The sequence below is a fragment of the Eimeria maxima genome, genomic scaffold (assembly GCF_000499605.1).
Source record: "Eimeria maxima Weybridge genomic scaffold, Emw_scaff276, whole genome shotgun sequence".
NCBI classification, from domain to species: domain Eukaryota; phylum Apicomplexa; class Conoidasida; order Eucoccidiorida; family Eimeriidae; genus Eimeria; species Eimeria maxima.
The window spans coordinates 24079-37406 of record NW_013565609.1 but is presented as its reverse complement, the minus strand read 5'-3'; the positions used below and the strand labels follow the sequence as shown (position 1 = coordinate 37406).

General features: G+C 48.4%; 2 protein-coding genes across 2 annotated transcripts; both read left to right on the top strand.

Annotated features, from left to right (window-relative positions):
• Nucleotides 1-1256: 1256 nt before the first annotated feature.
• On the top strand, nt 1257-2662 carry EMWEY_00025900 (hypothetical protein, conserved; the record flags this gene model as incomplete). The annotated part of the gene is made up of 4 exons (XM_013481125.1): nt 1257-1473; nt 1641-1787; nt 1999-2162; nt 2366-2662. The coding sequence occupies 4 exons, from the start codon at nt 1257-1259 to the stop codon at nt 2660-2662; spliced, it is 825 nt and encodes a 274-aa protein (XP_013336579.1).
• Nucleotides 2663-4322: 1660 nt separating this feature from the next.
• EMWEY_00025890 (hypothetical protein) lies at nt 4323-13121 on the top strand (the record flags this gene model as incomplete). Its single annotated transcript, XM_013481124.1, has 19 exons — nt 4323-5579; nt 5761-6003; nt 6198-6346; nt 7148-7397; nt 7600-7737; nt 7862-8004; nt 8094-8185; nt 8309-8550; nt 8690-8916; nt 9024-9229; nt 9353-9493; nt 9642-9886; nt 9997-10493; nt 10731-10940; nt 11044-11180; nt 11324-11701; nt 12063-12343; nt 12484-12720; nt 12837-13121. The coding sequence occupies 19 exons, from the start codon at nt 4323-4325 to the stop codon at nt 13119-13121; spliced, it is 5358 nt and encodes a 1785-aa protein (XP_013336578.1).
• Between the last annotated feature and the right edge of the window lie 207 nt (nt 13122-13328).

Sequence of the window (13328 nt, the reverse complement as noted above, 5' to 3'; positions counted from 1 at the left end):
CTGCAAGAGTACTTTTTATATTGAAATAGGAGTGCAGCCCCGAACAAGGCAAAAGCACGGAGACTTCGAAAAACCCAAAAGAGTAAACCACCGAAGCCTGCATCGAGTGGTATGTGTGGGTGCCTACACAATGTTCTGGCTAGCCAGGTGCTGCCCCTCAGCCAAAGCCCTAACTTTTCGACCTTCCAAAGGATATTAAAAGCAAGCTAATGTATATGATTAAACATATTTTACAATTAACGCAGTTTACGTCGAAGCCGATACAGAATCGAGAGCTGGTACGATGGCGTGTCGTCTATGCCCAAGTTGTTGGGATTGTCTGCACGGGAAAGCCAGTGTAATTTATTTTAGAAGTAATCCTCTTAATTTCAGATAGGGGAAAGGGCATACCAAAGATATTTAGGGAACCCGCTGGCTGCACATGGCAACGAAAACCTGGCGGCTAGCCGGCAATGCATCGCGCTGCAGGCCGCGTCCCGCATTGTTGGAAGGCGAAGCCGACAGGCGGTTGCGATTTCCGTTGCATTTCCGTTCAGGACTCCTCCCTTCTGCACCATTAACCTCTGAATTCAAAACCACCATAGAAGCTTCTTTTAGTGATGATCTACACCTCATTATATCTTCTTCCGTTTGCCTGTCTCCGGTCAGTCGTCACTCCAGCAGGCTTAATCCACTCTTCCTGATCAGCCTAGGATTGACTCTGGCTAGCGCGTTAACACGCCGACGCTTCTGTCAGTTTTACTATTCTTGCCTCCAATTCCCATCTTGTGCTTTCTTCTTCTCGGTCTGTTCTTCATCAGAAACAACTCTCCTGCCTTGCCAAGATCGTTCAACCACGGGGACCGACGACACTCGCAGCTCGTTGCAGTCAGCCCGGTGAGACCGCTGAACAAGCGTTTCAATTCCTGTTTTTGTGACTTATTTGGGTATATTTATGAACCTGAAAAGAAAAGTGGAAGGTTGTAGCGGTGAAGAGTTGAGTCCTGATGCTCTTCCCTTCGCAGCATAGCACTGGTATGAGTTGCCGGGTGCAGCGGGATCAGCAGGAAGAGAGGAAGTCCCTACGAAATTCCCCATATTAATTATATTTGGCACACTCCACTCCGACACTTGGTTTTTGCTTCACAAGTTTTCCAAGTTGCTCAAGTATTACCATGCTGATGTTGACAGACCTGTCGTTGTTTGTGCATAACTATGCGTTTGCTCAGTGTTGAAAGGGCTCCTCCCTTATTCCATTATTTCCAAAGATCAGGAAAATGGGTCAATCCCTCACCACCCAGGAAAAGCACAATATCAAGCGTGAAATCTACACGCTGTATCCCGGCCTCGAGCAGCAGCTTGAAATGGCATTTAGCTGCCATGACGTGGAGGGGACCCTTGCTCTCCCATATGCCACCCTCGAGCCCGTCATTAGGCATTTGCTGATGCAGTACGGGTTAATAGAATATGTTACTCGATTCAGCAAAGAATCAGGTAAGTCAGAATAAAACAATTATATCCCCTCTACATGCAGGGTAGCATTTGCAGCTAGTATGGTGTTGGAAACCGTGTACGCATTCCATTGTAATTTATCTGCACGAACTTGGCCGCATTATAAGCATGTGGACAAAATAAGTGTTATGTTGTCTCTCATCTTGCAGGAGCCCTCGATCCTGCCCATGTGCGTCACGAACTGGCGGAATTCGGTGTTGCCACCACACGGCTCTTCGGTGATGCAAATCTTACCGTCGAGGATTTCAAGAGCCTTGCAGTTGTCTGGCTGAAAAAGATACTGGACACTCATGCAGGCATGCCGGCTTCTTGCGTACACTTATCACCCCTATTACTTTTTTGAATTCATTCTTTTTTGTCGCTTATATTTTCACTGCTCTTCTTAGTATCCCGGGGTTGCTGAGAACTTGCTGCTAGCTTCCCCCCAATGCAAAATGCGCAAAGGTGGCTTTGTTCTGAGAGTATTTTTATTCTGGTTTCGTTGGTGTTTAAATCCGCCTGTTGCAGACGATCAAGCAGAATGGATGGAAAAGCTCAGAGCTGACCAGGAAGAACAAAGCGCGAACTACGCGAAGGCGATGAAGGAATTCCAGGAGCAGTACGTCAAGCAACAAGCTGTGTATCAGCAGGGACTTGAGGAGCAACAGAAGCAAATACAGGATTGGAACAGGGTGAGGAAAGCAGCAATAATCAAATGAAGATGCATGTCGTTACCATCGACTACGACCGCGTCGGCCTGGATGCATATGCAGGCCTTCCGCAGGCACATATCGTTCTTTCTGAGCACCTGAGCTGGGGCCAAACCCAATTCACACACCAAAGAGCACAGCCAAAAGGCTCCCAACCGAATCCTTGCCTGTCTTTTTTGCTGCAGCTACTTGAGGACGCACACAAGACCCAGCAGCAGATATACGATGAGGAGGTTAGGCGCATGAAGGAAATTCAGGAGAGGGAGGCACGGGCATCCGAAATTGCTCGTCAGGAAGAATTAGAGCTGATACGCAAGTACCAGCAGAAGCTCGAGGAAATCGCCAAGGCAGAGGGAGGGAAATGCTTTGTCTACCCAGCAAGCAAAACGCCATACGGTGCCTGCGCCTCTGCTGGAGCTCAAGAGCCTTGCAGGAGAAAGAGGAGCCATGCCCGTAGGCAGCCGGCCAAAGGCTGTTGCTGACGAATTTAATTCCTAACAAAACACTGCACTACTTCCGATAACTGTGAAGTTAGCAATTATCTAGAATACAAGTGTGTGTGCCTGGAAAGACAAGACACACTCATCAGTCAGTGGCAGTGGAGCAGCTGCTCTACAACCCCAAAAAGAGGTCACCCGCGCTTTCCACGAAGCGAGCTAACCATAAGCAGAATGCACTACAAGGAGGTTAAAGAATTATAGAACTGATGTGGGGCCACAACGTATTCGTGCAGGCAAGGCCCCCTGCTAGCAGATTTTGTACAGCAGGTCCCGAGATATACAAATACGCAGCGTCATTACCACCGCACGCCCCCAGTGGACCTAGCAGAGGCATGGAAGAAACGGTTCTGCTTCGCCTCGTTAATCCGAGCATGGGGCTCGGCTTGGGCGGGCAAACCACATGGCGTGTCCAACAATTGATTTGTCGTGCGCTGCTTGCGGCATTTTGCGGCCGTAAGAGTATTTGACGGCTATGAACTTTATGATCTGCTTTAGTAAGACGTATATGCGACCTGCTGAATTACACCCCTACTTACAGTGTGCAGGAGGCCGCGGGGGTCACAATTACTGTGTTTAACTGTTTGACACGCATGATACAATGTAGTTAACACTCCCTTGGGTGTTATACTGCTCCAACTGTGAAAAGTAAGCAGAAAAGACGTAATTACGGGATATGCCCTCCCACTCCGGTTGCTATGAGCAAACAGTAGCAGCTAGCTGTAACGTCTTGAAAACAGGCGTGCTCTGCAACTTCCTTGCATGATGCTTATGATAATTAGACGAACTACAACAATAAAGAATAAAAATGGGATCTGTTGGAAGCGCCAAGGAAAGAAAGACAACGAGCTTGTTGTTGCACCTGTCCACCTCTAGTAGGGACGCTGTTACATTGTGTTGCGCCAGGCGGAACAGACCCCAGCAGTTCGGCGCCCTACTGCAAAACAAAGAGCAGGCTATGTTTAATTGAAATATTTTTTATTGAAGGATGATTATGAATGCTGCTCTGTGACGTCTGGGGCACACTTGGAGGCCCACAGTTCCAGAGCCTCCCGTCTCCAGGTGGTCAGTCTACTGCGGTTCAGTCGTTGGCGGTCTGCAAATGCACCTGGCTTTACTGTAATATCCATACCAAAGCGATCGCTAGTCATCATTAAGGGGTTGAATGCGGGAGAAAAAGCACCAATTGTACTGCAGCGCATAGGCCACTCCACTGTAGCGGCGTAACGGAAGATTTAAACTTTCTACCGCTGTTAGCCCACTAATTCGAGTTTCTGTGATCATCACACCTCCAGCGATCCAATTGCAAGCGGTAATTCAGACGGTGGCATGCGCTAATGAGGTCAACATTCCCGGCCCTATGGTGGACAACTCTCCGGGGTATGATGGTTTGCTGTGGTTTAAGGGTTTAAGTACATTGGACCGTGGAAGTTGGCAGACAGTAGAAGGATTTAGATTCAGCGTCTATATGCAGAGTCGGATCTCGGCAAAAGGTTAGCAGCTACGCTCCCACAGTGATGTAGCAGAACGACACACGTGCAGGTACTTTTTCAATACTTTACGATTGCGGCACTGATCTGGTCGTTAGTTATACTAAGCGGCCCAACAGTATTGTCACCTAGTCTTTGCGCATAGTATTCGCCCCATGGCGTCTCCCACAGCGGGCGGTTTGTGTGGCGAGGCCGCTCGCGGAGAGGGAGTGGCCGAGCAGTCGATCGGCGGAACAGCCATCCGTTTCCAAGAGCCATTGGATCGCTCTCCTCCAAGTTCCGATTTCTCAGAAAGTAGCGGCACGACGAACAGCGACGACGGTGCGCTGGAGTGTGATGTTGGCCCCTGTGAAGCGAGAGATTTTCAAACCCCTGGGCAGCTTGCCCTAGAGCCTCCAAAGCAGCAGACCGTACCCAGCCTTGTTGCAGAAACATTACGACGCACAGCACCGTATGGCTTAGTTCAGAGCCCTAAATGGTCTTTACCCTCCCCTACGGAGGAGGAACCCAAAGGAGAGTACCGACGGCGGCGCCGCCCAACGCCGATCCTGCATTCGCTATTAAGTGATCGTGAGCACAGAGCCAACGAATCTGCAACCAGGAAGACGAGACGCAGCCGTGCGAAGTCTCTTGCAGCACTTCAGCACATACCTACGTCAGAATCAACGGTCCCCAAGCACGTGAGCTTCCTGTACGACACGTACATGAACAACTCGCCTTCAGCAGCCGATCGCGGTACGAAAAAGAGTACCAACTCCGCTGGAGCGGTGGAGAAGCTTATGCCAATGCACACCGAAAATGAAAGTTCTGCAACACAGAACCAGGATTTGGATGAAAATGGCTACGCTGACTTGACAAAAGTGAGAACAGAGCGAGACGCTGTGGCGTTCTTCGCGCGACACGGGAGCACAACCAAAACTAAGTTTCTCTTCTGTAATAGGGCGCCCACAGACCCACTGGAGTTCGAGCCCTACAAGCTTGTGGTTGTGCCACAAACTCAAGTTAACCCCGAGCATTTTACTATATCGGAAACGGCAGTCATGCACATTTGCCCGGGAAAACCGTCTGAGTGTTTTCGCCAAGATGAGTGGATGCGGCAAGCGTTCATTCACTCTCTCCTGCGGACCCTTTCGTTTTTCAAGACCTTTGTTGCCCGCAAAGTCTTGTGTCTGTGGAGCCATGAATCGAGAAAGCACGTATTCGAGGAGCGGAGGGTAATGCTGTGCAGAACGCTCTTTATAGCAAAACCCATTTATGCCGAACACCTTATGCAAATCCACAAAGTCCTTGCCGGCGTCAGCGAGGTCAAATTGGTTGAGCTGCAGCCTGGACTATACGATATTTCCCAATTTACTGCGCAGCAGCACACTTTGCGCTCGGACCCGAAGATTGGAGCAAGCAAGGCGTTGGAGGTCAGCACTGGCCTCTCAAAGAGAGCAAGTGGATGCAATGTGGCCCAAGGCTACAATGCTGGTGGTTGCGCTCCTTCTGCTGCTGTTTGTTCTGTTTGTTGCTTTCCATGCAAGAAAAATAGTAAGCATCGTGTTAGGAATTGCATTAGGCACTGAGAAAAGATCTGGCAATTACGTGCAGGTCAAACAGGGGGAAGCACGAGCTTTGCTTGTTGAGCTAATGCAAAAGCTTCAAGAGGCAACGCAGCTGCCGGAAGTTGACCCGATGCACGCCTGCTCCTCAAGTAAGGGCAAATCCATCTTTCAGGCAAAGCGAGAGGCAGTAGAACAACAGCGACTTATCCGGCAGGCGTACAAGAACCAGGCGCTTTTCGGGCAGTTCGTTCTTCTAGTAGATCTCATTTTCACCATGAGGCTAGCCAAGGTGTAGTTCCACGGCGAATTTAATCACACTGCCAGACAGTCAGCTAGGAGAGGTGTGCTTACTCAGCAAATCTGCAGCGTGTCTCTGGCTAGAGCCCCTGGATACTTGTTACATATGGACACCCAAACTACGTTGGAAATTGAAGGAAAGTGCGTGCATGCAAGGACGTGTGCGTGTTCTGGGTCCTTGTACAGGCCGTCACCAAGGCCGCAGCCAAAATGTTGGAGCGTCTTGGCACGGAGGAAACTTGTGCGAAACTGTTTTCTGTCAATGTTTGCTTTGGGAGTACTAAAGTAGAACTTGATCCGGGTCGTCCAGCTTTTGTCTCCATGCACCGCGAGTGGTGGGAAGGTAGGGTAACTTCCTGAAAAAAATGTCGTTGCCTTCACGCGGCATGATTGAGAAGCTTGCATACACGAATTCCAGTCTCTGCACTGATCACGTACTTCCTTTCCTGGAAAATAAGTAAACAGTAAAAGTGTCATGGGCTTGAGGTTTTTCGAGGGCATGGGAGAACGACGATACACTGTTAGCATAGCCCATTGACCAGCTGGAATACTAATGTGAACCTATTTATCGGCGTTTAACGCAGGAATTGTTTCCACCGTTAGCAGCATCCTTCTACTTAGTCAATGCCGTCAATTTGAAGACTCCGTTATACAAGGTCCTCCGCTGAGCTTGGAATCATTGCTATCTCAATCGAAGCACCTGCAGCTAATGAAGGTACTCAGAAAATCCCAGCAATATAAACGACTCTATTCCCTGCAAAAATTAGGTTGAATCAATTGACTCTCGCACACAATCAGCAGCCTTCCAATGGGCGTGCAACAGCTCCGCAATGCATGTGTCACCGCGTCGGTATTAAGAGGACGAATAACAACTGGCTTATATGCACGGCATGCAGAAACGAATTGAGGAGAGGATCTTGAAGGACTTTGACCGTGCCCAGAAATACTCCGAGTCGTATTTTGGAATCTACAGGTCGACTCCACCATCTCACCTGTTTTCGTATTTACCTGAACCCGAGCGTGGATTCAAAAGTCCTAATAAGAATAGAGCCATTGGTATCTTGAAGAAAAGCTCTGAACTTAACCACTAGCCAAGCGAAACATGCATACTGGGGCGGTTGCTGGGTGCCGCGCAGGCAAATATATGAGTATGGAGAGAACTGGGATGAAGCTGCATTCGCTGACTCAGTCATTGGGCATGATGAATTGTCTACTGAGATGGAGCTTATTTCAGAGTTTGAAGAGAAGCTTGACAAACTTAATCCAGTGCACGTTGTTGGGCTGTTCTCAATAGAGGCACGCAGCCTCAAATCATCGCTGCAGCCTATTACAGAGAAGGCGCTTACTTTCATGAAACGGCTTCTGTGGAAACTCATGAAAGAGCACGTGAGCACCCCACGACGTCCCCTTACCTGAGGAGCTTGACAGTAGCAAAACTCTCCCTAATTCCATTGTTTTATGAGAGCATAGCACGCCTAAGTCATTACTCAAAGGGGCATTGGGTGTGTTCGCCATGGTTGTCACAATTTTCTTCCACGCAGCTTCCATCCTCCACAGGCTTGCATCTTATGAGTGATTATGATGTTAGGTACGAAGTACTGCGAGTCGATTCGAATCCATAAACAAACGACTAGATGAACGGCCTACGAAGCTGATCCCTTTTGCTTCTTTCGTGAGTAGCTGCAATGAGATCAAGGCACAAATTGAAGACCTTGACCGGGATAAGGTGCGTCGGTGCCTTTAAAAGCATGGATGGAGGATATAATATACAGTAATGGCTCGATATCTCCCAGCCTGCGCCGTTATTGGGCAGTATGCATTCTGCTATATTTGTCTTCTGAAATTCACAGGCAGCTGCTGAAGAAATGTTTTCTTTGTTGAAGCAATACGGTGTTCGGTTGGCTGTTGAAGACACAATTCAACTTGAAAATATGCTGAAGAGTGCAAATGACTTCGAGACATTCAAGCTTCTGGATGCAGCGGAGCATATAAGGTATGGAAACAACAAGTAAAGGGTGCATCCGTTAAGGTATATAATACCGGTGGAAAACATTGTTGAAAGCGCCTCTTTTTCGCCTTCAGGAATAATCTGCAAACCATGAAGGTTGAGCTGAGGGCAAAGGCAGAAGAGGTTGAGAAGGAGATGCAGGGGCTTAACAAACTCGTCAAAGATGGTAGGAAGCTTTGCTATGCAGTCAACACACCACTGCAGCGCCTGTCCGTCTGAAGTATATCAATGAACGTGAGTTGCCGCTGTCACCGTAGCATCCCTGCACTTGAGCCCTTACATGTTTCAGAGGAGTTCTCCAGGATAGAAGCCCTGGATAATGCGACGAAATCGTACGAGCAGTTGAAAACATACGAACAGCGCATCAACTTCGCCTATGGCAAGGCCGAGACCCTGAGAGGTATGGCGGAGCTCCTTGTTCCAGAGGCTCCTGCTGTTATTTCCAAGGAAACAGAAGCGACGCTCCGACTTATCAAGCCCAAAGTGGAAATGTGGCACCAGATTTGCTCGTGGCAGACCGATACAGCTAAGGTAAAATCCAGCTTTGCTCCATATTTTAGCTTGCCTGTCAAATCGCAATCCCGAGCAAATCGCAAACGTACGAAGCTAGGCGAAATCTAGTGAAAAACTACTTCTTATGAGGCTGCCCTGCGCGTCTTTGTCATTTAAGTGGCTTGCCGCACCTTTGGCTTCGCTGGATGCTGAGGAAATTGAAGTTGGGATAAAGAAGTACATGAAGGAAGCCTGCATAGCTCTGCAGAACTTTCCAGGAGACCCCGTTGCAACGGAATTTAAAAAGGAAGTTGAAAGCTGGCTGCTGCGTCTGCCGCTTATCTTGGATTTGGGGAATCCCGCACTTAAGAGGCGGCACTGGGAAACTATTTTTGAGGAACTTGAGTGAGTCAAAGTAGATGATTCTAACACCGAGAAATTGATGTTGGTTTTCCCGCGCATTAGACTGCAGAAGCAATTTCACACTAAAGGATTTAGGTGGTTCTGTGTAGGATCCCCGGCACGGAAGAGTCTACGTGCTTGAGACAACTGGAGGAAATGGACATCTTTTCTAAACGCGACTTCATTAACGAAGTTTCTACTCTTGCCTCAGTGCAACAATCTCTCAGCCAAACGATGGACAAGATTACGGATGTCTGGGAAACACGAGAGCTATTAGTGAAACCCTTTGACGAAGATCCGAACGCCTTTATCCTAGGTATAACCAATTGTGGCTCGCAGTCTAAAAAGGGCACAGTCAGGCAAGGCGTTGCCTGGCCTAGTATTGACTTCCGTATCGTCAGTTTAATATGGCACTATTGTAGTTCCTGCTCCGGTGCAGGTGATATAAGCGAATTGCTCTCTATTGTAGAAGATCATCAAATATCTGTGCAACGCATGTTGCACAACCCGTATGTAGGGGTTCTTAAGGAGAAGGTGGAATTGTGGGCTGGAAAGCTCGATGTTGCTCAACAGGTCTTGGGTAAGGAGTCACTGACCCTAATAGGGGCATCGAGTTTTGTTACCTGCGGCTTTGAGTCCGAAAGTGATTAACTCTCTAGGGGACACAATTTTTCGTTTGAGGCAAGAAGAGCGTCATGGGCAAAGCTTTTGTTGTGACGTTGTTGCAGAGGAACTGGCACAGCTTCAGCGTCAATGGATCGGGCTACAGAGCATTTTTGGCAGTGTGGAGGCCTTGGAACAGCTGCCTGATGATGCAGAGGCATTTGAACAGGTCGACGGATTTTGGAGAGCATATCTGAGGAGAATCAGAGGCGAACAGTCTAATGCTATAACAGTTGTGGAAGAGGAAGGCCTCTACGAACTTCTAGCTGATAAAAATGGAATATTGGCTGCGGTGCAGCGCAAGCTGGAGGTAACTCCAAAACCCCTGTAGGATGGCGTTTGGTTATGATGGGGAAGGGTAGCTGCGCGTGGTGGAGGATTCCAAAGTGAAGGCACTGGTTTCGTGAGTACTCTGCTCAGGACTACCTTGACCTGAAACGGACGGCCTTTCCCAGGTTTTATTTTCTATCTAGAGAGGAGCTGATTAAGATCGTATCTAAGGCTAAACAGCCCAACGCTCTGCAGCACAGCTTTCAAAAGTGCTTTGATGGAATCCGTGCTGTTGCTGTGACATCAAATGGAACCACGATAGAAGGCCTCTACTCTGCAGACGGGAATAAACTTGAACTGGACTCGCCCGTCAGTGCCCTTACTCCAGTCGAACAATGGTTTACCGCACTCGAAGTTACTATGATAGCATCTTTGAAGCGTCGCCTAAAGGCCGCACTACAAAGTCGTGCTGGTGGGGAGCAGGAAGTGCAACAGTGGTTGTATGAGCACCCTGCCCAGTGCATTTTAACGGCAGCAATGATTCACTGGTGCTCCAATACAGAACATGCTCTTCAACTCATGGAATCGGAAGGATACTACGCAGCTTTGGAAGCTCGTCTGCAAGAAACGAGCAATGATATTCAGCAGTGAGAGTCGTTTTAGCTTACCCTCTATTGCAATTATTCAAGAGTCGCAGGCAGAGTACCACGGCAAATTGTGCTGTATGGACGTGGTTAGTACTGTTTTACTAGATGACCAATCCGGGAAGGACTGTCTGCACACCTAACTACGTACTGTTGCTCGAATAAAATGTATGTGCAAAACGATTTGCTTGAGGAGCAACATCCACTCTTGAATCTGAATGTCGCCATGATTGAACTCAGGCTTGCGCTCCTCAGTGCGCAGACAGAGGACCCATCAACTCAAACTTTAGCCCAGTCTCTTCTTGTTTTGATGGTCCATGCACGTGACATCCTTAATACTCTGCTTCAATCAAAATCCATGGGACCTTCATGCTTCGAATGGACAAAGCAGCTACGTTACTATTGGCATTCTGGGGAAGAAGACTGTGACATAGAACAGCTCCAAGCAAAGTATGTGCAGGATATCCTAATAGTTGAGTAGCGCTTCACCAAATATACTCGCCCGTATCGTGTGCCTGAGGAAATCGGGTAGCGTTTGCTGTTTGGTTTTCAGGTTCCGATATAGGCACGAGTATCTTGGCTGCGCCTCGAGACTAGTAATCACTCCGCTGACAGACAAGTGCTTCATAACGCTTACCTCTGCATTACATCTTGGATACGGAGGAGCACCGGCGGGGCCGGCAGGAACAGGTAAGGTGGCTGTTTAATGCGAGCGACACCAAGGGAGAAATAAACTCCATTGATGAAACCACAGGTTTTCAGGACCTAGGCTACCAGCGGGGTATTTTTGCAGGAAATTGCACGAACAATCCTTTTTGATGTCTTTGATACAGGCAAAACAGAAACAGTGAAGGACTTGGCAAAAGCTCTTGGTGTGCCGTGCCTTGTATTTAACTGCTCGAAGGAATTGGACCACCATGTAATGTCCCGACTGTTCAGAGGCCTTGCTCAAACTGGGGCGTGGGCCTGTTTTGACGAATTCAATAGGATTGATATAGAGGTTTTATCAGTCGTTGCGCAACTTCTTCTGAAGATCCAGACGGCCATACGAGCTGAGAAGGACGTAATTGAATTCGATGGAGGGAGCACTCATATTGATAGCAGGCAAGCACAAGGAAGAGTTTCTACCTTACTGTTTCTTGCCTCATCCACAGACCTGGTATCGATGGGAGTGCATGCACTGGTACTTTGCTTATTGTGTGCAATTCAGGGTAGGAATCTGTATAACCAACAATCCAGGCTATGCTGGCAGGACGGAACTTCCTGAAAACTTGCAATCGCTCTTCAGACCGATCTCCATGGTCAAGCCAGATTTCACGCTAATTGCCGAGGTTCTCTTGCTCGCCAACGGCTTCATCACTGCATGTGCCCTGGCAACCAAAGTGGTGCAGGTTTTTTCCATCGCGAATGCTCTACTTAGCCAGCAGACCCATTATGACTGGGGGCTTAGAGCAATGAAAGCTGTGTTGGTAAATGCTGGTGAGTCCACATGTTTTCGTATAATATCTCTGTGTATCTTCATTAGTCCACGAAAAATGCCGGTGCTTGTTCTTTGGCTGCTTATCTGTACAGGGGAGGTGAAGAAGAGGCTACCTGGGCTGGACGAAACAGGGGCTATGATGCACGCGCTCCGATCTATAGTGCCAAGACTTGTCATGGACGATGTGCCTGCATATTTGGGTCTTGTTGCTGAGATGTTCCCTGAGCAGAAAGTACCAGAGGCATCTGATGATCCCTTGAAACTCGCATTTGAAGGAATCCTTCAAGAAGAGCACCTCCAGCCTCTACCTAGGTTTGTGGAAAAAGCAATGCAACTGTACCAGACCCAACAACTCAGGCACGGCGTGCTAGTGGTACGGCGAATCAGGCAACCTATCTACAGTGCTATCTTCTGTTAAGGCTCCATATTTAGTCATCCGCTCAACGCGGCTGTTGGATCCATCCTGAAAGATAGTGGATAAGTTAAAACTTGCCGAGTGAAACTTTTTCGTAGGTGGGGGCTCCGGGAGCTGGGAAATCAACGCTGATCCTCGGATTGTCAAAAGCGCTATCCCAAGTTAACGCAAAACATGAGACTCAGATGTCTGCTGAGAATGCACACCATGAGTCTACAAAGATAGGCATTAAATGCGAGGTGTTAAGGGTAAATCCTAAGGCAATGGAGGAGACGCTGCTCTTCGGAAGGCTGGACCCCAACACCACCGAGTGGCTAGACGGAATCGTAGCATCAGTGCGCTCAACACACTGAACATTAGCTGTGGCAAATAAATGGTATTATTTTGCCAGCAGCCCTCCCTTTCCACGGTATGAAGGAAATTTACACTGCGTAGTTCTGTTTTGCTGCAGCGGGTTAGGGACGCCCTTGCCTCACAAAGCAGTGCCCACAGTTGGCTTGTTCTTGACGGACCTTTAGATCCTAACTGGGCAGAGAACTTGAACTCTGCTCTGGATGACAACAAGCTCCTATGCCTCAGCAATGGCGAGCGCATTCTCTTGCCGAGCAACCTCAAAATTTTCTTCGAAGTTGCCGTGGGTATTGAATCATGCCACACGACAGGAACCAAGATTCATTGGTTACTGCTGCACCTCTATTTGCCCATTGGCATTTATGTGGAAATGAGAAAACGTTAAAATCATTTTGGCATGTCTGGATTGAACTGTGGAGTAGGACTTGGGGGCTGCGTCCCCAGCAACGGTTAGCAGATGCGGAACTGTCTTCATCGACCCTGAACACCGAGGCTGGACGCCCTTATTTCAGTCGTGGAGGCAATCATTTGAGGTTGAGAAAAACAAGTTCGCATCTTACGCTTCTCATATGGAGAGCTGGTGTGTCTCTAC